The sequence below is a fragment of the Oenanthe melanoleuca genome, chromosome 3, assembly GCF_029582105.1.
Source record: "Oenanthe melanoleuca isolate GR-GAL-2019-014 chromosome 3, OMel1.0, whole genome shotgun sequence".
NCBI classification, from domain to species: Eukaryota; Metazoa; Chordata; class Aves; order Passeriformes; family Muscicapidae; genus Oenanthe; species Oenanthe melanoleuca.
Window position 1 is genome coordinate 53,501,522 of NC_079336.1, and position 27,775 is coordinate 53,529,296.

Here is a 27,775-nt window from a genome sequence, read left to right on the forward strand (position 1 = left end):
TAAGGCTAAGTCTGTAGGACTACAATTAAGACTATAGCTATAATGATTTTAAAAATCCTTGACTACAGCATCATCACTTTTAGGAGTTATCTGAAGGTCTATCACTGTCTCGTTAGTAAAACCAGTATTGAAATTATCCTTTCTTCAGGAATGTGTCATTTTTATTTATTTGTTTCTGCACTAAATAGGTGTGCATAGGAAAAGTTTAGAAGAGCTTCCAATGATCTCAAAACCTGTAAACTGGAGAGACAATTTCTATGGTATGTTCTAAGTTAAATTTATTTTTGTAAGAACATTCAGAAAATTTATTACAGCAGAGGTTTGTTTGGGAAGCTGCAACGCTGAGAAAGGTTTTGCAGAAGCCCCTTTCACTAAATACAATGTAATAGAAATTAAAAGCCAGTACAGGCTTGGATTGTATGTGCAAACATCTGCTATCTAGAGGCAGCTATCAGAAAACAGTACCAGCCAGAGCAAATGGGGATGCAAAAGGAAATGCAAATAGTCCACTGCCTGGTAAAGTCCAGGATCAGGAAATTGATTAATTTCCTGCAATATAGTCTTAAAATACAGTAATACTAAATATTACTGGATTTAATCCCAGGCACTTGTTAGTATGAGAATGATGTTGACAGCATATTTGAAAGACTACCCAGAGTCACCTTAATATTTCTCATTCTGAAGCTTAGTAGAATGCATGATATTGCTAACCATCCTCCAGCATAGACATGAAGCAGGTGAAGAGATTTTCATTAGACATCAGTGCTATAAAATTAAGGCTCTCATGCAGAGGTAGCTAAATTTTCAGTGGCTTCAGGCAAATAATGGCCTTGGCTTCAATAGTTTGTTTTCAGGTTTTGGACATGAGCTCACTAGAGCCTAGTCTTGACTAGGCTTGTTTGTAGAAATTTGTGGTGTCAGTATCTAGAAGTGCAATCTGATCAGAACTGATATGCTTTGCTCAGAAGTAAAACTTTATCTGTGTCAGTAAGTCACTTTTCCTTCAGTGCAGAACACAGTCAGGTGGTTTTAATGCTATGAGACAGCAAATAAAGTGGGATCACATGCTTAGTTCAAACTAGTATCTGCACTCCAGCTGACTCTGTCAGTCTTGCTGCCTCAATGAAATGCTGGAAGAAATGCCACTTTGTGGCTGCAGACAGTCAACATGCTTTTAAAGCATGCTTTGTTGTTTTTCTTTTTTCTTTAAACAAAGAACCATTTATTTATCTGCTAATAAATATTTATCTACTGATCACTCTAACAACATCTATCAAACTTCTAAGAAAAAAAAGACCAATGTTCTTTTATGGGAGCCATATGGATAACCCTTTATAGAGGCTTGTTGAGTACTTCAGGATACACTTGCTGAGCAATAACCAAGAACTGGAAATAATTTATGATCTGCAGTGATTACGGTTCCTGAACTCTCCATGTGCTGCCATGTACCACACAATTCTCACTTTCTGAGTCCAAAAGCCAAAGTCTAGTGTGTCCTGTGTTGAGAAACAAAATTATTTTGGCATCAACTCTGGTACCTTCAGTTTCCAACTTTCCTGGAAATGAGAGGCAAAATGAGAGGCCAAAGAAATCCTCTCTCCTCTTCTGTAAGGCCATGGTCAGTTCAGGTTAATTGATTATGCAAATCATAGAATCAATAAGGTTGGAAATGAGCTCCAATATCAAGTCCAGTCTTTGGCTAAACACCACCACGCCAACTAAACCAGAGCACTAAGTGCCACATCCAGTTGTTTCTTGAATACTTCCAGAGATGATGACTCCACCACCTCCCTGGGCAGCCCATTCCAATGCTTCACCACGTTTTCAGTGAAAATTTTTTACAGATTCCCCGCCTGAGCCTTCCCTGGTACAACTTGAGGCCATTTCCTCTCATCCTGTCACTGATTGCCTGGAAGAAGAGGCGTACCCCCACCTGGCTACAATGTCTTTTCAGGTAGCTGTAGAGAGAGGGATGCATTTAATGTTCCACATTAAAGAATTTGACAATGTTTTCTGAGGAGTATTTCCTAGGTCACTGAATCCTGGCCTTACTGAGAAAATGTATGTAAAATTCCTCTTACAAGTTGACTTTGCTCTGCATCATAAATAATTAAGTTCAGCTGAACAAGATCCTTTTTCAAATCTTGTTAAGCTGAATCCTAAATTAATTTATAAAAAGTTTATATCTAGTAGTTCTGCACTAATGTCATCCTTTGCTTTCCATAGTTGTCCATTTTTTGTTCCAGAGCATTGTTTTCCTTAACTTACAGACAGAGAGTTGTTAACCTTTTAAGCCCCATTTTTACTAACTTAAACAGACCTGTCTTTGGTAGGATCCTCCACGAGACTTTTTCTTCTCCCTGATTCTCCTCTGCACTTCTCCAGACTGAACTCTCGTTGAATATGAATATGAGAATTGTGTGCAATATTCCAATTTCCAAGAGGTGAGTAACCTCAGGGGATTTGAGGAATGCTGATTAGAAACAGAGGCGAGATTTCCAGTTAGTTATAAACTATAACAACCTTTAATGTTGGCTGTAAACTGCCACTGAAAGAAGTTCTACCAAGAAATAAAAAGAGAATATCTTGTGTATAGCAACACCACGTGTCCCATAAGAGTGTGAGCATCTTTTGTTGATCAGATTTTGGTGAAGGCTGCTTTGCTTGTCCCGCCTCTAGTAGAGCTGCTCTTTCTCTTGGCGAGTTCCACCGGCACCAGTTTCTCCCTGCGCTGGCTCAGCCCGCACAAGGGCGTCCTCCCGTATTTCCTGCAGAAGCACAAACCCGCACACGTTGCCGGCGGCACACGGGAGGGCTCTCCCTGCCTCTGAGGGCGGGGCGGCAGAAACACCCGAGCGCCAGCCCTGCGCCCGGGATGCGCCGGGATGCGCCGGGATGCGCCGGGATGCGCCGGGATGCTCCAGAATGTTACAGGATGCCCAGGGATGCTCTGGGATGCCCCGGGATGCCCCAGAATGCTAAAGGATGCTCTGGGATGCCCCGGGATGCTCCGAGATGCCCCAAGATGCCCCGGGATGCCCCGGGATGCCCCAGGATGCTCCAGGATGCCCCGGGATGCCCCGGAATGCTACAGGAAGCTCCGAGATGCTCCAGGATGCTCCAGAATGTTACAGGATGCCCCGGGATGCCCCGAATGCTACAGGATGCCCCGGGATGCCCCGGGATGCCCCAGAATGCTAAAGGATGCTCCGGGATGCCCCGGGATGCCCCGGGATGCCCCGGGATGCTCTAGGATGCCCGGAATGTTACAGGATGTCCCGGATGCTCCGGGATGGCCCGAGATACCCCGGGATGCTAAAGGATGCTCCGGAATGCCCCGGGATGCCCCGGGATGCCCCGGGATGCCCCGGGATGCTCTGGGATGCCCCGGGATGCCCCGGGATGCTCCGGGATGCCCCGGGATGCCCCGGGATGCCCCGAGATGCCCCGGGATGCCCCGGGATGCCCCGGGATGCCCCGGGATGCTCTGGGATGCCCCGGGATGCCCCGGGATGCTCCGGGATGCCCCGGGATGCCCCGGGATGCCCCGGGATGCTCCGGGATGCCCCGGGATGCCCCGGGATGCCCCGAGATGCCCCGGGATGCCCCGGGATGCTCCGGGATGCCCCGGGATGCCCCGGGATGCCCCGGGATGCTCCGGGATGCCCCGGGATGCCCCAGGATGCTCTGGGATGCCCGGAATGCTCCGGGATGCTCCGGGATGCCCCGGGATGCCCCGGGATGCCCCAGGATGCTCTGGGATGTCCGGAATGCTCCGGGATGCCCCGAAATGCCCCGGGATGCCCCGGGATGCTCTGGGATGCCCCGGGATGCCCCGGGATGCCCCGGGATGCCGGCGCTTCCCCGCCTGCCCGCGCGGGGGCGGCCCCGCCGCACGCTCCGCTCCGCCGGTCCCGGTCCCGGCTCCGGCAGGGAGGAATGCCTTTCTCCAGGAGGAGGGGAAGGGACAGCCCGAGGGCCGGCGGTTATTCCCTAAACTAATTAGTCCATAAACAAGCTCCTTCAAGCCTGGCTGAGTGGCAAATATTCTCCTGTAATCTAGAAAAATACTAATATAGGATGATACTAAGATGGTCACACTTTAATTATTTTTACTGACAAAATAAAGTATCTAGACTAGTAGGTCAGTTTAGGTCGAAAAAGGCCTGTAAAATTATCAAGTCCAGCTGTTAACCTAATGCTGCTCTCTTCACCATGAGACCATGTCCTCAGGTACCCAATCTAGACAATTTTTAAACATCTCCAGGGATGGTGATTCCATCACTTCCCAGAGAAGCCCCTTCCAACACCTTACCACCCTTTCAGTGAATAATTTTTTTGTAATATCCCATCTAAGCCTCCCCTGATGCAATTTTAGACCATTTCTTCTCCTGTCACTAGTTGCCTGGGAGAAGAGACAGACCCTCACCTGTCTACAGTGTCAGTAAAGACACAAGAAAAATTCGTCTACAACAGCTATCAAAATTCACATGGAGCCTTGAAGTGACACCCAGGACAAAACAATTTGAAATTCAGGATCTCTCTTTCCCATTTTCTGCATGCAACCCAAAACACACAGGCCTAAATGCAAGATCAGAGTCACCCTCCCATCCAGGAATGCCAGCCAGCAAAAGTGCTGGGGAGCCAGACTTGGCTGCAGATGTTCCTCAAATGGGTGCTCAAAAACCACCTTGCCTTTAGGACTGGTCCTTCAGCACCAACAAAATGGTGGCTACTTAAATCAACAGGTGCAAGCTCAAGCCTTGAAAGAATTGGAAAATTCCCACATAGTTTCCTTTTGTTTTATCAATATTTTGAAAGGCTTTGTCCCTCTGGCACTTGGGGGATGCAGTCACACTCTTGGTACTTACTGTTTAGCTAGTTCCATGGATATTTGCTCCAAAGAGCATCCTTTTGTCTCTGGTATAAACATGATAACAAAAGCCAGTGATGCTAGGCTCATTATGGTGTAAATGAAGCACACCCAGGACAAGCCAATGAGCTCTACAAAGGAAGAAAACATGTCTTTTTTAATTTTCAAATATTGCAATTCTTCTTCCTGTTGCTGTATTTTATAGGATACATCCCCTAATGCACAGGAGAAGTTAGAAAGAAGCTAGGCTGCTATTCTTAGCTCACATATATAAAAAAAAGAAGAGTGGCTTTGCTTTTTGTAATACTACTTGTGAAAGAAAAATTAATGAGTTCATATTGGCCCACTTGGCATGAACATATTGGTTTATTTTATTTGCAATTAATCTGGATGAAGAGAGTGAGTAGCCATTGTTCCTGGTTTGTGGGAAGGCAGTGAGGATCACGAGTGCCTTGAATTTTTGTCTATGTCTGGTTTTGGTACACATTCTATCTTGGAGCAAATCCAAGCATTTTTCACACTATTACAGTTGTCTCCAGCTAATCCTCCCCACCTGTCAGTGCCCAGCATTTCCACTGCACGTCATGGATGCTGTGCCAGAAAGTGATCCAAGAGTGAGCTCCTAATGGAGCCATCCAAGAATCAGTTTTTCTGAGCCTACAGCCCAGGGGCAGGTACAAACCCAACCATCTGCTGTATCCCCCTTAGCCCTTTTCCCTGCTAAGATAAACCTGGACAGTTGAGACATTTGTCATTCGTGTCATGAGCTGAAAATTGCAGCTGAAGCCTCTAATCCAGCTGGCACCTCTGCATCAACACATGGGTGCAGATGCTGCTGGCCACTGTGACCTCCATGTGTATTCATTTGACAGAATTCCCAATCCTGCCTTTCTGCCCTAGATGAGGAATGCATCTTTTCTTGTACTTACACTTCCATAAATCCAGATTAGACCCAGTTAAGCCAAGGGAGCTTTGCAGTCTTTGAAAGTGAGACCGGGATAACAGCGAGATGAGCATTAGCAACCAACACTGCACGACAAGAGGGGACCTCCCAGTGAAGCAGCTGACACTGAGCACCTGGGTGGTTCTGGGGACATTTCCTAGGAATAACTCAAGTCTGGTCCAAGGACTGAGCAGGTGCATTTTCTCGTTTGGTTTTTGTCCAAAAGCTTGTGCAGCTCAGGAGTGCAGTTCTGTGATGCAAACTGATGGGTAGTGATGGGAGTAACTGGATGCTGTCCTTTTGAAGAAGACCCTTGATACAAGTGAGAGTGGGAGCACAGTGAACTTTACCTTTCATATTTTTCCTAGTTTTAATCAGGATGGAGGATGCATTTTTCTCTTTCTCTCTATCTCTCTCTCTCTCTCTTTTTTTTTTTTTTTTTTTTTTTTTTTTTTTTGGTAATGGATCACACTCATTTTCAAATCTGTCTCAAAAAACATCTAACATGGTGAAAACTACCTTGACTTTTTGTGAGTTGATTGCCTGCCTCTGGTGGAGAGTAATGTAGACTTAAGGGAATCCTGGAATTTCTGCTCTCTCATATATTTTGAATTTCAGCACATATTTTCCACACAATAAGACTGAAAACTAAAATTTACAAAGCCTCACATTATATAGAATTAGAAAAATAAGCTTGCTAATCAACAAATTTTAGCATCAGCACTTAACCTTCCCCTTTGATTATCATCACATTAAATGTCATATATAGTAGTTTATTTTCTCACATTAAAATGTGAAAGTTTTAACTCACAAAGACATTTTTTCTAAAGAAAATTTTCTGAAAGCCAAGACATTCCTGTGAAAAGGAATGAATTAAATGGAATTGGGTTTAAAAATTTTTATGATCAGAAAAGCTGTGATCTGATCTAGAACAGAACTTGCATTGATTTCAGAAGATGCAGGACTTAATCCTAAACATGATGTATTTTTAACATGATGTAGTGTTTTTAAGACCTGAGTTTCACAGCCTGTGGAGTTGGTGTGCAGGTTGATCTGACACCAGCACTGAGGCTGAAGTTACTGGCACAGAGATGTGGTGAGAATGGAGAAGTTACAGCGACACCTAAACAGAGATCTTGTCTCCTGGGCTTTCACAGCTGCAATTGTAGCAATGCTTTTGTAAAAGAGAGACTTTTCACCCACTAGGAGAATATCAACTTGGAAAGACATGGAGAAATCTTACCAGTTACAGTCAAAAACGTCAAGGAGATGAGGAGATTTATACCCCAGTTCATGCTAGATGTCAAAGCCATGGCTCGTCCTCTGATCCCACCGGGGAAAATTTCACTCAGGACCAACCAGGACACTGAAATACAAGGAAAAAAAATGTTTCTTTGGAAGGATGACTTTCCTTGCTGTAAATCTAGGCAGTCCATGGATTCAGGTGAGGCCACCTGAAATAATAAGTTAGATTTGCAAGGGCCCACACTCTGCAGACAGCAGGGGCAGCAATCAGCCTCACCTCAGGTCCCCATCCCTTCATCCCTGCCCAGTGGGTGCTGAGCCCGGGACAGGTGGCACTGCACTGGGGAGGTGAGCTCTGACTGCACACCTGGCTGTGAAAGAGAGTTCTGACCCAATAACTCCTGAGTGACACAGCACTAATGGAATTGGGGCAGCAAACCAAAGCAATCCTCAGCCTCAGAGGGGCACTGTGTGTTTATGCCACGTTGTAAATCAACCTGCCACGCTGAAGTATGCTTGCTATTCCAGCTCTCTGCTCCACATAAATGAGATTGCTGAGCTATAAATGAAAAGAGAGGGACTGATTTTTGACCCCTTCATATCACACCACACCACAGGTGATCTAAATGCTGGTGCTGCTAGCTCAAAAAAGCAAATTCAGACATGAAGAGCTGGCTGTGTAATCACCTTGATAGCAAGGAAAAAAAAGACCAAAAAAAAAAAAAAAAAAAAAAAAAGACAAGTTTTTGGACTGTTCCTGATTATCAGAAAACGAATCAACAAAAACCAAACCACAAACAAACCCAAAGCTCAGCCAAAAATCTGCTCCACCCTCTCCTTTTGTTGGCAAGCAAGATACATTAGGAGAGTTGTGGGTTAGCAAATGACTGGCACAAGAGCAGTGAGGTTCACTTGGAGGAGCTGTGTCTTCAGGCCCTTGGACATAGCCATTATAAATTGCTCATCTGTGCTATTATTTCTGCAAAATGACAGATGGGAGTTTACCCAGAACACTTGCACTGGGCAGTCTAAAAGATATATTTTTAAAATAGGCTCCTGTATGTCCAAGTGTGTTTCATGCTGTACTATCCTTTTGGATGCTTGTAGAATTCCTGTGTGACAGCACTGGAAAAAAAAAGGTGCTCCAGGAGGAAACTAAAAAGGACTAGCTGAAATGGAAAAAAACCCCCGAGTTTAGAGTCAACAGAGCAGATTTGAGCAAATTCTAGATTTCTTTGTACTACAGATTTGAATTAAGGGTTTTTTGTTTTTTGGTTTTTTGTAGACTTGGCTCAGATTTTTATATTTTTAAAAGAAAAATAAAAAAGCTTGAGTCCCAGCATGGGAGTGACCCAGAAGAGTGATAATTTTATTACAGAGAATCAAGACCACACTTCATAGCAGCCTAACCCTGTTGGGTACAGTCAAGTGGCCATAACACACCTGCCATGTCTAACAGCAGCCATAGAGAGGCTTTTGTTTCTTTTCTTTCTTTTTTTAAATGACTTGGATCAGGTTGAGCTTTAACACACTTGCTGCTGACAAGGCAAACATTGCTGTGAAGAAGCACCCTCGGTGCATTCTGTGGAGCAAAGAAGAAATGAACTGACTTCTCAAGCAGGTGTTTTTCCCTGCCAAGCCAGCTAGCCCTGCACCTGAGCACATCCACGGGGATGTCATGATTGTATTTTTCACCAGGGCTATTGAAACTAGTATTTAAAGTCACAACACTTCAGGATGAAAAGCAAAGCAGCAAGTAAGCAAGAGGGAAGGGACCACAGCCCCTGCAGCTCACCTCCACAGGATGGCCTGCCTGCACACAAGCTCAGCTGCAAAAATTGTTACACATCAAAAATGGTAAAAGGGATATTTGCCATCACATTAGAGTTAAAATAAAGGTTGAAAGAATCCAAACCCACTTTCTGCTGGGCATAAACCAAACCCCAGGAACAAAGCAGTGCTCTGGGCACTGAAGGATGGCTCATGCTGCAGCTGAAATGTGTGGCACTGCAGCAACTCCAATACCATGCAGTTTTCCAATGACAGACTGGCCCTTTCAGCCTAACTGATAATTTGTCTGGAGGTTTGAATTGTGTTGTTTTCTGTTAAGAAACCAAAATACTCGAGGATCAGCTATAATAGTGGGTAGCTGCTTTTATTGCAATCACTTATTTACTTTAGACAGACACCACCAAAACACCAGGACTGCTCTTCATGTGTGCTAGTGGTAGCTACACCCACTGGCACGGCCCTGACCTCTGCTTAGCTGGCAAGGAGTGGATAGGCTCATTCCCCAGGGGAGAAAGAGCAGTTGTAGAAATCTGACACTACAGTCTGTTTACTCCTTTCCCCAAGCTGAAGCAGCAATAACCATCAATTCTTTGCTTTTAGCACCTCTCTGGGATTGTGTTTACTGTTTGTACCTCTGACAAAAAGCAGCAGCTGCTGTAGGCATGGCAGGGATGTGACTTGCTCTGGGAAGCCAGCAGCTAGGTTCAGGCTCCCATTCATAATGACTGCTGCTCCCTTCTGCTCTGTGCACACAGCACTGCAGAAATTTAACCTACACCTCCCAAAGTGGCTGCCAAGCCACCCCTGTGCTCTGCCTTCACCAGCCTAAGCAGTGGCACTCTACAGGGGAAATCCTGCCCCTGAACAGAGGATCCAAACACCACCCTCCACCCCCACCCTCCATCTGCTGGTACCCAGCAGTATTTCCACAGGATGCTGTGATAGCAACCACACTGCAGGTTTCAGTGTCACCCCTGGCTGGTGTGAGTGGATTGGGTGGGAAGAGAGCTGGTGATGCCCAGGTCAGATGCAGGTAAGAGGTGAGGCTGAGGGCTGGACAGCATGATTCTCTGTGCTCAATTCAGCAACTGCAGGGATTTGTTGCTGCAGGCAGGAACTCACCTTTGCTGACCCACAGTGTGCTGTGTGTTGACAGCAGTTAAGAAGAATTGTGTGGTTTAATGGTCCTTTATTATGGTACAATATAGAGAAAAGAACACACACTGCAAATGCAGACAGAAATGCTGCATTGGATCAGAAAGCTTAACTGTTTAATTAAATATCACAGAAACTAGTTGGCCTGACATGCCTTGCCCAAGTGGAAAGAGCAGAAGATTCAGATATTATAAACATCCCCACAACCAGGATGGTGACATCCACCTCTAAACAAAGTCACAGGGGCTGTACAAGCAGGAAACAGAATAGTAATGGAAGATTTCAGCTGGTCCCATTAAGACTGAATAAATCGAGTAATTGAGCACAGTGCTGGGAGTACATTTTACATACCAGAGATAATGGCTCCTTTTAGCACTTGGTTGGATATTTAATGAGAGAAAAACAGGCAAATTGTGCTTCAGTGCTGAGCCTGGGTAGTTCAAGATGCAGCCATGACCAAATGCTTTTTTACACTGGTTATAACACTTAAAATTCAATATTCTTGTAGAAAGGAAAAAGCCAAGAGCCTACCACATTTTGTTTTGACAGGAGAACAATATTAACATAAGCCTGCTTTCTATAAAGATCAGGGTAAGGGCTTCAGTGGTGCTCTGGAGAATGTTTAAACTACATGGTCGAAGGCTTAAAATATACATACAACCAAATAAATAAGAAATAGCTCAGCACAGAAAAACTACAGAAAAAAAGTGTACATTGTGCCCAGACAAAGAAAAGACAGTATGACTGCTGAAATATTACTTGCAATACCATCATCAGACAGCCAAGTGTTTTGAGTGTGCTGGCTGAGGATGAGAGGCCAGGGACAGAAGCAGTGACATCCCAGTATTAAAGAAAACATTCCACTGGGATGCAGGAAGGGATCACCCTGCTAGAGCGAGCTCCCAGCTGGAGCTTGGATAAAGCTGACTAACATCAGCTGGAAAGGGGGATGTGTACAGTGTCTTGCAGAGTCCTAAGGAAAACCATGCCAGTTTGAAAGGAACAGGGTTAGAGATGAATGAGCCACTGCACTTTTCAGTCTCAAAGACCTTTGGTGAAGTGTTGTGGGTTAGAAGAGCAGTGGGTTTAGCCACATTCTAAAAGATACAAACCAAGAGAATCCAAGTGAAATTACCAGGTCCAGCAGTTGGGTGAGGCAGAAGGATGTGCTTTTTCACACAATGAGTATTTCAGCCATGGAACTCATTTTCACAAGATATTTCCAATATGAAAAATATTGGTCACTTAAATCATTAAATGCTGAAAGAAACATTATTTCTCCATATGTGTGGAAAAAAGAACCATACAGAACTATTGTTCACAGTAAAAACAATTCCTCAATATTTTTCTTGAAGTTTTCTAAACCTACAGATAGGCTGAAGGTCATCTGTGCATGCTGTGTGGGCCTCTTCTTCTCCATGGTCTCTCAGCACTTGTTATTGGCTGGAGGTTAAAGTGGTTGGAGGCAGGGTAACACACTGATTAAATGGACTCTTAGTTTGCCAAACTAATGAACTTTATACCTGGCAAAGAGATGTCTCAAACTTCATGTGTCGTCTTCCTTACTTCCTTACTTCCTTTATTTCTATGCAGTAAATAAATTTTAAAAAGAGAAATTAACATAGTCACATCAGAGAAACAGAAAAAACTGAGAATAACTGAGAAATACCATGAGCTTCAGGGTGCTCAACATTCAACTGAAGTACATGAATGAAAAATGTCCTTGTTTTGACCTTTTCCTGCCAGGAGGTAGAAGCTAATTGGAAGCTGCTCAGCAGGTCTTATTAATGAAATATTAGATTCCCTTGGTATTCATTTGTTGCTTAGCCTTTTTTTTTCTCCCTGTTACCTGTATTGTGTGAGATCAAATTCTTTATGGTGAGATTCAGAAAATGCCCATTGCAATATGTGAAAGAATTCAAGTTTCTCAGGTACAAACTCTGGAAAGTGATTAATTTGACTTACAGCTTAGGAGAGAAGTGGGCAGAAGTATCTTAGATTTTTAAAAGGAGGACTGGATTGCTTACAAAACAAGGATAAGGAAGGGATTATCCCATGAAGTAACACAGGCAGACCATCTAAGAGTGTGTAACAAATGATCAGTGCTGGGGAAGGATGCAAACAAGTCACTGCAAAGCTGCCATGAGACAGCAGGACTTGACAAATGACTGGCTTTGCCAAGACCAGATTTTTATTCCAGGCTTATGAAACCCAATAGGTTTTTCATTTTCCTGGCTTCTTGCTTTGCTGGGTATTGCCAGAAATAGCCAGGTGGCCAACACTTCCCATTAAAGGCCAGGTTCAGCAGCAGCTGGCCTTGATTTCAAAGGGCATATTGTGCCATCAGAGGGGTGGCACAAACCCTCAGAGTGTGTGTGGTGGTGAGGAGTGTGCCTGTGAGGACACACAGAACTGGGACAGAGCTGGGCTTGGGGGACACGAGTGCTGCTGTCACACACCAGCACTGCCCAGCACTGTCCCTGCACCCATGTAATGCAGCTCTGGAAAAAGCTTTCACTGCAGATCCAATGAAAATCATCTGGGGGGCTGGCAAAAGTGAGGGATGCTTAAGCTGGAAAAAGGAGAAGGTGGGAGGGAATTGGTCCTTTTCCAGAGCAGATAAAGGAGATATGACACACAAAAACTGGACTTAAACTCCACCCACAATTTTGTGCAGGAGGACAAAGTAGATGATTGGTGTTAAAAATCTATGACTTTGCTTAACAAGAAACATCTTTCTCTCTGGCTCTGCCCCATAAGATGAAACTGAAGTGGCTGTTCAAAATTAATAACTGGCAAATACAGAGCAAATGATCTGCTGTATTGCTTTGGAGAGCATGTGAGCTGCCAGCAGAGCCAGCCTGACAGGGTCAAGTCCTACCCTGTGTGTGCCATTAAAAGGAGTGGAATTGCTGTATTGCTGAGAGATGGGGGAGTCAGGAGAAACCTCAGCTAATCTCATGCCTCTGACTGCATTCTGATCTCTGTAGATGAGGCCAATAAATATGTACTTTAATTCTACAGCTGCCAAGGTGCTTCTCTCCAAGCAGCAGACTACTGGGTGCAGGATGCCTGATGCCACTGATGATACAGGAGGAGCTGATGTGATGTAGCAAATCTAAATTCTTTTCCTTTTCTTCTGATACACCACAATTCTGGTTCTAATGGTTAACCCTTTAGGCTGACTCCTTGCAGTAACATTATTAGGACAAGTGGGATTTAATCCTTTTTTCTCTGAGGCTGTATCAGAGTACACAAAAATTGTTGCCCACTGTTTGCATCACTATCTAATAGACAGGCTGAGCACTCCCATGTGTTTTTTAAGGAATCTTGCAGTGGACTATTGAAATCACTCATGCCTCCTCCAGTTTATGATAGAGCAACAGGAGGAGTTTTTGGGAAGATACTGATTCCAAAGCATTACCTCCATCATCTGTGCTCTGGGCTGCTTGGAAAGGAGGGTAGTGGGATGCAATTCACATCTGATTTTCCTAGTGATCCTTCCTCCCTTTACCCTCTCACCACTGTAGGCCTGCATTTTCATCTGGAAAGAATAGTCAAGAATAGTCACAAATGAGCTTTCTTAGAGGAGGTGATTCTCATCTGAAGGATTACTGGGCAAGTAGTGATAGATACATGAGGATCTAGAAATGGTAGAATTCTCTTAGCTAATGTGATTTGCAGACTGTCTTGCTCAATAAAAGTGCTCAGCAGAAAATCTATCAGTAGAATTGTCCTGTTTCAGCTGGAATGGAGTCCCATTTTCTTCTGAGCAGCTGGTACAGTGCTGTGTTTTGGATTTAGTATGAGAGCAATGTTGATAACACACTGATGTTTCAGTTGCTGCTAAGTAGTGCTTACCCTAAATCAAAGATTTTCAGTTTCCCTTGCCCTATCTTCCATACCCAGTGAGCAGGTGCACAAGAAAGCGAGAGGGAACATGGCCAGGACAGCTGAAAAGAACCAAGGCCAAAGGGATGCTCTATATTATAGAGCATCCTGCTTAGATTATAAACTGGGAAGAGTTGGCCAGGAACCACTGATCACTGCTCAGGAAAAGTCTGGCCATCAGTCAGTGAGAGATAAGCAATTGTGTTGTGCATCACTTGTTTCTCTTGGTTTTTATTCCTCTCTCTGCCTCTTTTCTATTCATCACAGTTATTGGTATTATTTTTATAATAATTATTATAATTAGAATTATTTTTTGTTATTATTTCAATTATTAAACTGCTTTTATCTCAACCCATGAGGTTTAACATTTTTTTTCCAATTCTCCTCCCTAGTGGGCAAGGGGCAGGGGAAAGAGTGAGCAAGCAGCTGTGAGGTACTTAATTGCCAGCTGAAGTTAAAAAAGAAGAATGCATCATAGCCTTCCTGTTGGCAGATATGTAATAGTCTGCACATCTTTTCAGGTACCCTAAGAAAAGCTGTTTTGAACTGATGTGTGAGATGACAATTTTGTTTGCAACTGGATATCACAGTCACTGCTTCTCTCATCCTTTGTTATGCAGACACTCAGATTCTCCTATCAACACAGAACAATGTGCAGAGCAGCAGACAGGAAAAAAGAGAAAAAGGAAAAAATTTAAACAAGCTTTCAAGGAAGAATGGGCTTATTATAACATTACTGCCATCCAAAAAAAGACCTTTTAATTAAAACCTGAAATATGTATTCCTGTTTGCAGGTGTTTATTTGTTCAGAATATTGAATCCAGGATAATCCTTTGAGGCATTTGCAGAGGAATGACTGCAGAAGCCAGAAGCCCTAATTCATGAGGAAGTTCTATGTGAATTAGTTCAGCTTATTGCACTTCTACAAAGTATGCAGAGGAGAAATTACCCAGTTGAGTGGGATAAGTGAACCTGTTTTTCCAGTACCCAAGAGCTACTGGTGGTCCTTGAGGGGTTGCACAGCAGAAAAAAAACCTGTTGTGACAGAGCAATTGGGGGCAATTTAGGCCTTTGCTCTTGAAGAACAGAGATTTATTTGTGCACATGCCTCACAAAACTCCCACTAGAAAGGATAAGCAATGTTTTACAACAGTGACTTGTTTAGTGAGTGGTCTGTGGTAATCCAGATTTTTTTTTTAAGTTCCTCACTGGAAGCTGCTGCCCATGCTTTGCTTTGGTTGCTGCTGGATGAAGGCAGTGAGGAGGAAGGTGTGAAGGCTCTGGGTTTAACCACCACAAAATGTTTTTTAGTTCTGTTTCTTCCATGAGAGTGTCTGCACTTGGGGTTGATTTTCAAAGGCAGCAGAAGCTGGGTGCCCTCCCGCGTGCCCTTTCCCTTTGAGAAAACCTTCCTGGCTCTCCTCCCAGAGCTCAGTGTGCACAGCAGCTTGGATGCCATGGGAGAAGCAGTCTCCTGACTTCATGCAGACTTACTGCACTGCCTGTGCTTTGGCTGACAGTCTCACCTTCCTCAGCAGTGCCAGTAAGTTATGTGATTGATTACACATTCTTACCTTTTCGGCATAACTATTTTAGAACTCATGTTTGCATTTCATGAACTTTACAAGTGAAATAAATACTGACTTTGCACATGAAGTCCTACTGCCAGTTTTAGTTTCTGCACATATCTGGCCCAAGATCAACTTGCTTCTAAAATATTCTTCCCCAGCCCTCTTTCCTGAAGGAAGCTGGATTTTATGAAGCTTGACAGACGACCTGCAAACTTTTTCACAGACTTCAGTATCACAATGGTCTCGTCTCCTAGGACATGGTTAAGGAAACTAATATGAACTAAACTTTAAAACTCTGCATAATTTGAAGCACATGCTCCATTTCTCTTAAGCAGTACCTTTGTGTCAGTGGGTTTACTAGCATAGAACTATTAGTAAAGAGATATTTACAATACCAAGCTCAGGATACTGACTCAAATCCCTCTTTAAGTGGAACATAATATGCCAAACCACTGGAAGTCACCCACCTTTTCAACAGCAGATTGAGCCACTGTCATTGCAGAGGCATAGGAAGAGTGGCTGGGGCTTGGTGTGGTCTCTCCCTCTTTTCACAGTGGCCAGGCCTCTGTCTCTCAGAAGGCAAAGCCTTTGGTCTGATCCACCAAGACTTTCCCTCATTAACATATTAGTTACAAACAGGAACATAAATGCCAGTGAAAATCATGCCTCTGATTGCAGGTGCACTTCAATATAATGTTAAAATTCAGTCTTGAGGTTGAAATATAATAACATAATTAAACAATTAAGAAGATCCTACTGATATTCCCATGTCTCATTATGGCAAAAGCAATTTTTTCCTTCTTATGACTTTTTTGACACTTACAAAAGCCCCCAAAAATTTGTAGGCTTTATTAAGTGATATAGAACAAACCTATTCATCTGATGTTTTAGAAAGCACCTTCTGCTTTAAAATTTGAAATCCTATAATTAACATCCAGCTATCAAAAAATATCATAAATTGGCTTACACTTCACTACTACCAATCAGCCTTTGAAAAGGCAAACCTATTCCTGGGATAGCTGATGTGTTAACAAGAGGCTTCAGATAAACTTTATCTGGAAATAGGGAGAAGTGGGCAATTTACAGCCCTTGCTTTATTTTTCATTTTGGTTTGCCTTGTGTTTCTACTGCTTGGTAGTACAGACACAGTGTGAAGTAAAGGCCATGTGAGGCAGAATTGAATAGCACAGGAATGATGAACTAGATAAGCACGTGGAGTGTCATATTCAAACCACATGGATGCATGCATTAAAAGATGATTCAGTACAAATAAACAGTGCTAGGGATCTTGTCATAAAACAAAGAATCTAAGATAATATTTTTATTATCTGAAATAGGACTTTCTGTACCGTTTCTCAGTAAAACATGCATATTCCCAATATTTATTATCTTGATTAAATTCCAACATAGCATTTAAGCACTTGATTGGTTTTGAATTAGTCCCCAGCACTATCCCATTTTCCAGAGTAAACCACAAAAAAACATAAAATTGACGCTTCTAATTTTTGTGAATTCTAGGGTCAGGCCATAACTGCTGTGAAAAATGTAGAAATTGAAAAATAAAACATTGTAAACAAATGTCATTCAAGGCAATGTCGAGCATAAATGTTTGTTAATATCAGATTCCTGTGCACTATAAATTAATATGACAAATGCATGTTTTTAAAAGCCTGAAATACTGCTTTAATGTAGGAGATATTGAGGTGAATTCTAGGTATCTCATGTTTTTTACTGGTGTTTTCCAAGAAAGTGCAAAACCATAAAGCTTGCAATATTTCAAAACACAGGAAAAGACAACTAAATCCATGGAAGGTTCAGAATTTCTACACTGAAAATTCTCATTTCCACACAATTTTCCAGTCTCAGGTCAATCATTAAGAGCCCCACAAGAGCACCAGGGGGCAGAGAAAAACCACCCTATGCTTTCTGGATGACAAGAGATGACCTCTGTGATAATGTCCCTGGGCTGTACAGTGTCATGTGTCAAACCAGCTGTTGTGGGTTTTGCTACAGATGCATTTAGTGACTGAGGTGAATGACACATAGAAGGTTCAGCCTTTAACTGTGCCAATAAATCATGCTTTAACACAGGTAGCCAATTAATCTAGCAATCACAGGACCAAAGTCAAAGGGACTAAATTTGCCTCCAGTATAGTTCTCTGGGCTTTAGGGCACTGTTTCAGCTCTGGGTCTTGCCTTGATCAATCCAATGAAACACAGAGAGAAACCACCACAAACCACACAAGATTGTATAAGAAAGACAGTGGTGGATTGAGGATGGATTTAATTCCTTTTTCACCTCTATGGATTTCACTTTTCTTGTGAAGCCTGGAGCTTTCTTCTAACCTTCTGGATCTTTCTTACTTCATCCTTGTTCCCCACATTCCCCAACACGGGTTTAAAACTGCATTTAAATTACTCCAACAGCTCACAATAAGATGTAGAGGAAACAAGTGGGTTTTTACATGGGAATAGAATAGAATAGAATAGAATAGAATAGAATAGAATAGAATAGAATAGAATAGAATAGAATAGAATAGAATAGAATAGAATAGAGTAGAGTAGAGTAGAATAGAATAGAATAGAATAGAATAGAATAGAATAGAATAGAATAGAATAGAATAGAATAGAATAGAATAGAATAGAATAGGTCAGTACAAAAGGACACACAGTGATCATCTAGTCTAACTGCATGACCACTGCAGGGCTTACCAAAAGTTAAAGCCCACTATGTGTGGAATGCTGTCTAATTTATTTTCCTGGTCATCCTAAAGTTTCTTTAACAGCCAGTAAGGAAGGGAGCACTATGCCAAAGGAAAGGTCACAGATTTCACAGGTTTCACAGAATATCCTGAGTTGGATTGGACTCACAAGGATCATCAAGTAAAACTCTTAAGTGAGTGGCCCACACAGGGATTGAACAGGGGTTGAACCCACAACCTTGGTTTTGTTCACACCATGCTCTGAGTTAGAGAGCAGGGGTCTGGAAGCCCCCAATTGGTGGAGAAAATATTAGTCTTTGTTGATAATCTGAGGAATCTGGCTCCTGAAGTAGTTGGATTCCCAAACACATTGAAGCATCTGTTTCATTTTAGGTACAAATTATCTCAGTTTTAAAGTATTCATTCAAGCTGATATAAATTTAACTCAGATATATTCAATATATGATTCCTATAGGATCAATATTCAATATAGGCAAATCTGCCTAGGTTTAAACTAGAAATGGACTATCTATCATCCTAAACTACACTTTTATCAGTAAAAATTTGCTCTTCAGGTGTGCCCTCACTAGGGGCTTGTCTTTACCAACTTCTCTGCATGGGTTTTGCTCCTCCCAGGGCTGGTGATCCACGCAGAGAGCTCCCACAGCAGCAAGATGGTGCATCACAGTCCCTGCACCTTCTTGGGGAACCCAGCCTGGGGGGCACAAACCCACAACCCTGGCTCTTCCATGTGGGAGGAATTTAACCAGTGTGAAACTAGCCAAACATGAAGGCAGGCTTGGTGGCCTGCCACCCTTCCCTACATCAGGATAGAGGAAGTGACTGTAGTGACCACAAGCCCCTGGTTTGCTCACCTGTGTTTATCCTCTCTTGTGCCTGCTCCAGCACCTTTGAATCTGCCTGCTGTAAGCCTCTGCACCCACACAGGGAGAGAAGGGAGGTGCTAGGGATCCCCAAATGCAGGAGGAGCTTTAGTCTGAGGTGGCTGTGAGTGGCTGAGTCCATCAGAGAGCTGTCCTGGGGGAAGTACTGTCCCCAAAACTGCAGTGTCCCCATTTTGTGGGTCCTGTGCTCACCCTCCCCTTGTGCTTGCCCTCCCATGTTCTGCAGACATGTTTTGCATCCACTGAGGGTCTGGACCTCACAGCCCTGGGCACTGGTGAGTTCCTCCCAGCAGCCAGCTGGTCTCCTGTTTTGTAGGTAATGTGCTCACTTCAGCAGCTAAGAAGAAAGAGTGATGAACAAGTAATTTTTTTCCAGTTTTCCAATCAGAAACACTCACCTAGCTGAGGCTAGCAGATGGCCACAGAGGCCCTTACATCCCAGTCTGAGAAGGCTTCCTGTGGAGATTCAGTTTCACTCTTTTACAGGTTTTTAGCAATGCCAAAGTACTGCCAACCCTACAAGCACCCACTCATGGGAGCTATGCTTTAATGGGACTGCAACAGCAACGTGGAAAATCAGGTTTGCAGTAAGCTCTAAACCCCTCTTCCAACACATGGTTATACACTTAATATGTTGACCATAAATATGCTAAAAATATATTTTGAGGTTTATATCTACATGGATAGGTAAATATGGTATTTCTTTGTGCCAGACCCTGAAACCCAGGAAACATTGTTCCAGCTGCAGACACTGACTTGCCTTGGCCAACACTGACTTGTGTTGTGGCCACAGCAATCTGTGTGTAAAGAAGGCTCTAAGTGATTGTGTCTGCTTGAGCTGCAGCTCTGAGGTGTCACCTGGAAGAGGAGTCTGTCTCCAAGAAAAGAGCTCTAGAGTTTATCCCTTGGCTTTGAAGAGCCACACAAAGCTGGCAGCTGCTCTAGGACATGAAGTAATAGAACATCTTTGTCACAGGTTGGCAGAGACATAAGTACCTTTGGACTTTATACAGCTAAGTTTTGAGGTTTTGAGGATGATTCATGTCATGAAATTGCCCCTCAGGCCCAGTTGTAGGTATTTTTGTGGATTTTCATCTGCATGCTCAGCATGAAATGCCATGAAGCCAGCAGAGCTGATGTGATTTGCTCCAGCAGCTTATCCCAAAGTTCATTGGCCAACAGCCTAAATGCTTTTGCAGTTACACAGAAATGTGTTTAAAGGGCTCACAGAAGAAGAGCTCTTGTGCAAGGCACCAGTGCCATACATGCAGTCCAAATGCATATACTTGACATTCCTCTCTCATTAAAGGTGTTCCTCATTCCACACCAAAAAAACCCTGAGACATTCATGGACTCCCTTGAACTTCACTCCCACAACATCACATGTGTAAAGAGGTACTGCCCAAGTCCTGTTTTCCTCACTTGCCTTTAATTTGCAAGAACAAATTCAGACTGGGAAAACAGACGCTCTGTTTGGTCCAGGCTCAGTCTGCATTACTTGCTTCTCAGCCTGGGATTTGTTGGAGACATTCTGACTTCTATTTGATAAAGAGCCTTGCCTCTAGACCATATTGCATCCCTGCATACCTGTGTATGGTGCTACTATATTTCTTCCAATTACTTACTGATGAAATAATCTCACTCAGGGGATATGCAGGAAATACAGGGGGAAGTTGTCCCTATTTAGTATTTGAACTGGTGCAAAAGGAGATGGTCAAGGCAGAAAAACAGAACTTTGGTAATGGGTGCAATCTGATATCTGAATTTTGTTCAGCAGGTCTGAGAGGATAGCAGTAGAGCACTGGGCACCCACTCCATTTCAGAGAGACTACAGCTGCCCTACATTTGCTAACCAAGAGACTCTCTTGCACATGCTCCATCCAAACACAGGAATCCTATACTTAAAGTCTTATTTTGGAAAATAAGTCTGGTATCCCAAGAGCATGGCTTTCCTTGTTGCAGCATCCCAACATGTTGTATCACACACAGTGGTGAATGAAGGAAGTGATGCCTCTTCATGAGAAAGGACTTCTAGTTTTTAGCCCTCAAGTGGTTTGAGCAGAGCCATTGGTAAATGAGATGCCCTGAAACTATTTCAGTTAATTCTGTGTCATTTAGTAAGTGGTCATGCATGGTCATAGCCCTGACTAGATGATTTCTGGGTGTCCTTTGTGTTCAGTTACTTTCCAGGGTCACATTGAGTGATCACATTTTAGCTTGGGTGATGAATTGGTGATCTACCTGCACTCCACACTCGTCTCATCAGCCTGCACTTGCTGATCCCCAGGCTCACACTTCTGTCCCTCCCCTGTGCACCTGCAGCAGGTTCCAATGCTCCTCTTCAAAAACGTGCTGCAAACAAGGAGGAGCCCCTCTCGCACTCCTCACCCTTCACATGGCAGCCAGGAGTGGTTTCCTGAGGGCTCTGCAGGCATCATTCCCTCGTGAGGATGGCTGATCCTTGCTTGTCCTTTCTGACACACAGACAAAGGGTAACCCAAGACAATCAAACCCCCTCAGCTAATGACTGAATGCCTCTGCAAACTCCCCAAGAGAAATGGCATGTGCTGTTCTGTGGTGTGATGAAACACTCATTTGTTGCATCCACAAAACGTCCTCATAATTGTGTGAAATTGAGTGTGAACAAGCAGTTGAATTGCAGTTCATCAAACATAATTAAACTGAAACACAACAGAAGAAATACCCCTTTTATCTTGTGTAAGCGCTGATGATATAAATACAGAGCACCCCAGAATCAAAAAATTGACTAAGCAGATGCTTGCTAGTCTGTGAAATCTTTTGTAATGCAAAATTGACTTTTATCTCTCACTGTCTATTTTTGAATGCTCGTCACTGTGCTGCCTGGGTGCTTTGATAAAAGGCAATAAATATATTTACCATATGCTTAGTTCATTAAAAAATCAATCTAGTGTATGTAATTTGGCAACAAAAGAGAAATCATGGAAAAATGCATTTATAAATATCTTCTACACTAGTCTGGATTGTAACTATCTCTTTGACCACAATAAAAAAAAAAAAAAAAAGGTAAAAAAAGGACAAAGCAGTTAAAAAGAAGATGATAGAGTTCAGATTGTGTGATCTGTCCTGTGAAGATTGTGTCATCTGGTCCTACATAAAGTCTTTTTTATCCCCACAGAACATAATGCAGCATGGACTCAAATAAAGTGGGTGAATTTATTCCAGTAATGGCCTTGTGGTGTAGAAGGAAAAGAGCACGATCTTCTCCGCTCTTTATCCAAAAGATGTCGATTTGATCCACAAAGAGAACATCCCAACACCACCTTCACCTTAGCCAGCCATTGCAGGGAGGCAGGCATTGCATGGAGCACGAGAGTTTCCCACTGAAAATCCAGTGGTGCAGGGGTTACAGTGCTTTTGTCCCCAGGTGCCACAGGCATTGCCTGGACACAGCAGCACAGCAACCTCCATGCCTCCTTTCCACTGATGAGCAGACAATGGAGAACACTCTGGTCCAGACCACAGACCAGATTTAGAAATGAATAACATAAAAATATATTAAAACTATTTACTTTACATAAGCAGAGGGGCTCATTTCTCTTCTTTACATTAAGAAAGGTTCATTGAGGGTGAGAAAACTAGGCTTTGAGAATACATTCAGGCATTAGGGCTCCAAACAGGAGATGTTGTAGACTATTTTGCAGATTCCAACAATCTCTTGGTTCTCCAATCCTTGCATTTTCTATACGCTGTAAATTTTAAACGAGCAGTGTACTTTCAAACACAGGAAAATGCCTTGAAAGGACTTATCTGAAATTTGAAATACCTGTATCTCTGTTAGACCTGGCCTTCACTTGCTAGGCAAATGCAACTGTCAGTATAAATTACCCCACAGTGGCTTTCTACACGATTTCTCCATGCTGGAGCTGAGAGGGTTCCTGTTCTTTCCCATTTTCTGTTTGAGAGCATTTGAGCTTTCAAGTCAGGAAAGAGATCAAAAAACAAGCACTGGCCTCAGAGACTTCTCAGATCATCCTGGAAAACATGTCAGTTTTTGTAGCCCTCAAGAAAATAGACATTGTTCTCATTAACTGTACATTAGGCCAAGTCAAATGACTAAGAACCCATTTACAGCCAGGTCACCAGGAAAGCAGATTTCAGCAGGAGGCCAAGACTGAACATGTGACCCCACCCTAAGGGTCATTAAATATATGTTTGAAACAGCCAGATAAAAGTTTTGAAACGTTTTCTTCTCAGGGTTTCATCCCTGGTTTTGAACCTATGTCACAGAAAGCAGAATCCAGCCCGAGGACAATCTTCAAGGGAAGGAATAATGCTGTGATAACACAGTCAAGCTTGCAGTGCTGGCAATGAATACTTATCTCACACTGCTCTCCCGGTGAGTAATGTTTAAAACAAATAAATACTGCAGGGGAGTTGTTAGTGCAATTGTTGGGTTGTATCCTTGTGGCAAGCTTTTTATCATAATAGTACAGGAGAGTACAGTTTGTTTGCAAGGCAAGTTTGAACCAGAGTGCGTAAAAGAGAATATAACATCTGTTAATAAATAATGGACTGGGCACGTGGGTTTTGCAGAGTGACTTAAAAAGTCAACCCCTTCAGAGCACAGCATTATGCAAGTGCTATTGAAACAAAACAAAAGAAAATTAGGAAATTAATTTCTAGTCCCTTGGAATGACAGACCTGCTCTCCTCAGGAGAGAGTGGGAACTGTGCAAGTGCGATCGATGGCAGATGCAGCAATGCAGTGTCAGCTGTCCAGTGACAACCTTTGAGTACTCCCACTTGTACTGTTCCACACAAGCAGTGGCAATGGTTCTACAGCTTGCTCATGAATTATGGTCCCTTGAATGTGCTTTCTGTGTCTGAAGACTATCACACAGTCAGAGGGACAGATTCTCGCAGGACTCAGGTTGGTATTTTGTAGATTTGATGATGTCATACCATAGAGAGGTCTAGGGTTTACCGTTATCTTGGGTTTAGGAGCTAGCAGCAGCAAATATCCACATCTTAACCTTCCCAGTGTAAGGACACAATAGGCTAGGAAGAGGAAAGATAGCCAGGGGCTCTGTAATTTTACTGTACAAAACTAACAGCAGTTCTCGGCTGAAGAGGGACCAGTTAATTACACTGAATGGAAGGGAGATCAGGTCATTGACCTCAAGGGACCTCTTCCAAAAAAGTACATGCCAGGCCTACCAGGATGGTCTGTGACAATACCAGTGCATATTGGCAGACAACACTGCTTTGCCCAACTTAGGAACTGCTTAATACCAAGCCAGACAAGTCATCCCAGCACTTAATATTATAAGTTACAAACAGTTAGAAAAATTAAACACTTACTTGGTCCAAGACCTATGGAAAATGCAGCAACATAGGCAAGCAGGCTGGCCAGTGAGAGCCATTTCAGGACAACAGGAACCTCCCCACTTTCCATGTGAGACCCTGTTGTGCTTTTCCCTCCTGCCAGGGCAGTCCTGTTCAGTTCTCCTGTCCTGGTAACATCTGGGCTTTGTACATCAAATAACCATCTTTCTGTTGAAGCCATGCTAGCAAAGAGGCCCTTGAGACTCCCATTGGCGACAGTGAAGTTTCCTGGTCTCTGGAGAGTGAAATCCTCTGGAGACTGACTTCTACAGACCTTGGTGAAATTCACATGTAGGTTATGGTTCACCACACCCATAGTGACCAACGATATTGCCATAACAGAAGAGCCAATACATAGAAAAGTTTTACTTCCAACTTGATCCACAAAAAATGTGGCTGGGACTGTGCTGACCACTTTAACCACTCCAACTCCGGTAGAAGCCAAGCTGGCAGCTTCATTGCTCTGGAACCCAACTGACTTCAAAACAGTTGATGCATAAAATAAAATGTTGGGCTGCCCAGTTGTTTGCACAAAAAACACCAGAGTGAGTCCTACCAGCATCCGGGCCCTCATGTTGTTTTTTGTACGAAACAGGTCCAAGAAGCTGTACTGATGTTCATCTTTCAGGGAAGACTTAATCACAGTAAGCTCTTTAGTAGCATCTGATGTTTCCCGTAGCCTCTCCAGTACTTTTCGTGCCGCTTCATCGTTATTTTTCATCACAAGAAACCGAGGGCTGGGCGGCAGGAAATACATGGCAATAGCTTGCAAAGCACCTAACGGAATCACGAGGCCAAACATGTACTTCCAGCCACGGGACACGCTGGCAAAGGCGTAGTTTGAAACGTAGGCGGAGAGAATGCCGACGACAATCATGAGCTCGTTGAGCGACACCAGGAGGCCCCTGCGGCGCTGCGGCGCGATCTCGGCGATGTACACGCAGGTGGCGATGGACGACAGCGAAATGGAAACGCCGATGGCAACCCGGCCCACTATGAGCGCCTCGTACGACTCGTAGGGCAGCAAAATCGCACTCCCCACCACCAGCAAAGAAGATGCAACAATGATAGCAAGTCTCCTTCCAAATCTGTCTATGAGAAATCCACCAGTAAGGGATGCAAATAAGGCCCCAAAAAGCAGGGAACTCACAACGACTTCCTGCTCTTTGCAGGAGAGTGTTAAAATGCTGCTCATCTGAAGAAGAGCTCCAGAGATAAGGCCCAACTCATAGCCCATCAGAAGTCCACTTACAGCAGCAATGGCAGAAGATAGAAAGGTAAATGTTCCACAGCCTGAAATAAGACAGTAAAACAAGAGAAAACTTGAAAGAGTGATTTCTGCAACATTCTGACAATTAATAATAACTTTATTTGATATACCAGTTTAATAAAATATCTCTGTAACTTTTAGGCAGAACAGCTAGGTACAATGCACATCCAGCAGCGGTGGTGACATAAAAGCTATTTACATACAAAGCTATTTCTGAGAAGAAGAAAAAAAAAATAATGAATATAAAATCTTTAGTTTTAGTGCTTTTGTGTCCCTTATCTTCCTGATCAGAAGTCAGTAAGGTTTTGATCAGGTCCTAACTAATTAAACCTTCTGCTTCAGAATATTATTTCAAAAAGAAATGGTGAGAAAGCAATTTTTGTCTTGAGATTTTTCATTGCTTTTTCTAAACTGAGGAAGTCTCATCCACCCAACTAGAGTAGCATGAACAAGGAAAGCATAAACTTCTTAGCCAAATTGCTTCAACTTGGACTCAAATAAGTAACAAGTTTTCCTTCACCACTTATTATTTCCTTTGTTTTACCTGAAGATGACATGAAGGCTGCTGGTACCACTGTTTTCATTTTGCCAAGTTGGAGACTTATTAGGTGAGCACCTGGCTGATGCAGATATCTGGGATATTCTAGGGAAACTGATCTTTGAGGCAAACTCATGAACTTTCTAGGCTTTGCTCATGTCTAAACTCAGATTCTTTGGAATATCTTGATCAAATATTTTGCATCGCTTTTGACAGTCATAATGTCAGGAATAAGAAACAGATGATGAAAACAATGCAGATTATATGCCTTTGAATGTCCACTTTAAAACAAACTCATTTTATACAGTTGTGATTCATTGTTTATTGTTACAAGATAGATTTGACTGATCATATTCCACTAGCTGTGAAGCCTTTTGCACCCTAAACCTTGAGGAATATATCAGTTTGTTATTGTTGGTCTCATTCTTTCTCCCAGCGTGGTTTTCCTCGCATCATGATGTTGGCTGCCACACAGCCAAAAAGAGTAAATTGACTTCTGATTTTGCAAATAGTTAGAGAGATTGGACATGTCAGAGGAGAGGTGGCTTTTGCAGCATGACAGAGTCCATATTTAGCTAATTCTCCTGGAATGAGTGGTATATGATCTAATTGGAAATGATACACAGAATTTGTTTATTTTTAGCTCATTTTTCTAAGGCATTAAAGCTCTTTGATCACACTGGCTGCTCAGAGTTCCTTGCCAATAATTTTGAGCATATTGGTGAGGATCAGTCCCATTTGACAGAGGATATTGCATTTCAAAAGCAGATCTTGAATAGAGAGAAGGAGAGCAGCCCTAGCAGTACATCTGCACTGCTAAAGTAAACAGTGCAGAGCCCAGTCCCAGACCCTGGCATGTGGCCACATACCCTACTAAATTGTTGGCAGGATCCCTGGCACATTTGTGCCCCAAGCCACCTTGTGTTCTCCTGACAACTCCCAGAAGCAAACAATTCCACCATCCCACCCTGCAGCCACTCCATAGGCAGATGGGTTGTTTGGAGGGTAACACAGTGTAACTGTGAATATAAGCAATGCCTCAGAGGTCAGGGGAGAAGTGCAAGCCCATTAAGTCTGTTAAGAGAAGTATCACCTATTAGCTGCCCTAACTTTGAGCCAAACAGCAGAAGCCCTTGGGTACTGAGTGCACCAAATGCACCTCAGCTCACTCAGCCACTGAGCTGGTGTGGCTGGCAAACCAGAGATAAAGAGACAGGGAGAAGCACATGGTTTTGTTCTTGATGGGCCATAAGGACTCAGGGGGAATGGAATTATTGTGAAAAGTGGGGGCAGGTGGAAGATCTATTGGGATGGAGATGGGACATCTTGAAGAAAATCTCAGAAACAAATTTGCAAAATGCTCCAGTGGTTGAACTTTTTTTTTATATTGCTGCTGTCCATACCTGTTAATATTCCTAAAGCTTTTTATTCCTTTGTATCTGCAGTATCTGAGACCATTTCACTTATTTTAAATAGAAGCATGGGATAGGTCCTGCTGTGCTCCTTCACCCATTGAACAGTACTT

The 27,775-nt window shown here is 43.1% G+C and overlaps 1 protein-coding gene across 3 annotated transcripts in view; it reads right to left on the bottom strand.

The window, feature by feature from the left end:
* Positions 1-2,510: 2,510 nt before the first annotated feature.
* SLC2A12 (solute carrier family 2 member 12) overlaps positions 2,511-27,775 on the bottom strand; it is a 31,549-nt gene continuing 6,284 nt past the window's right edge. Inside the window, exons 2-5 of one of the 3 annotated variants that reach the window (XM_056486556.1) lie at positions 24,419-25,735; positions 7,060-7,182; positions 4,872-5,004; positions 2,511-2,768 (exon numbers count right to left, since the gene is read on the bottom strand). In XM_056486556.1, the coding sequence (XP_056342531.1) occupies positions 2,639-2,768; positions 4,872-5,004; positions 7,060-7,182; positions 24,419-25,735 (1,703 nt within the window). In that variant the 3' untranslated portion in view covers positions 2,511-2,638. The remainder of the gene's footprint in view (positions 2,769-4,871; positions 5,005-7,059; positions 7,183-24,418; positions 25,736-27,775) is intronic. The other 2 variants (XM_056486557.1, XM_056486558.1) reach the window with 2 other exon arrangements.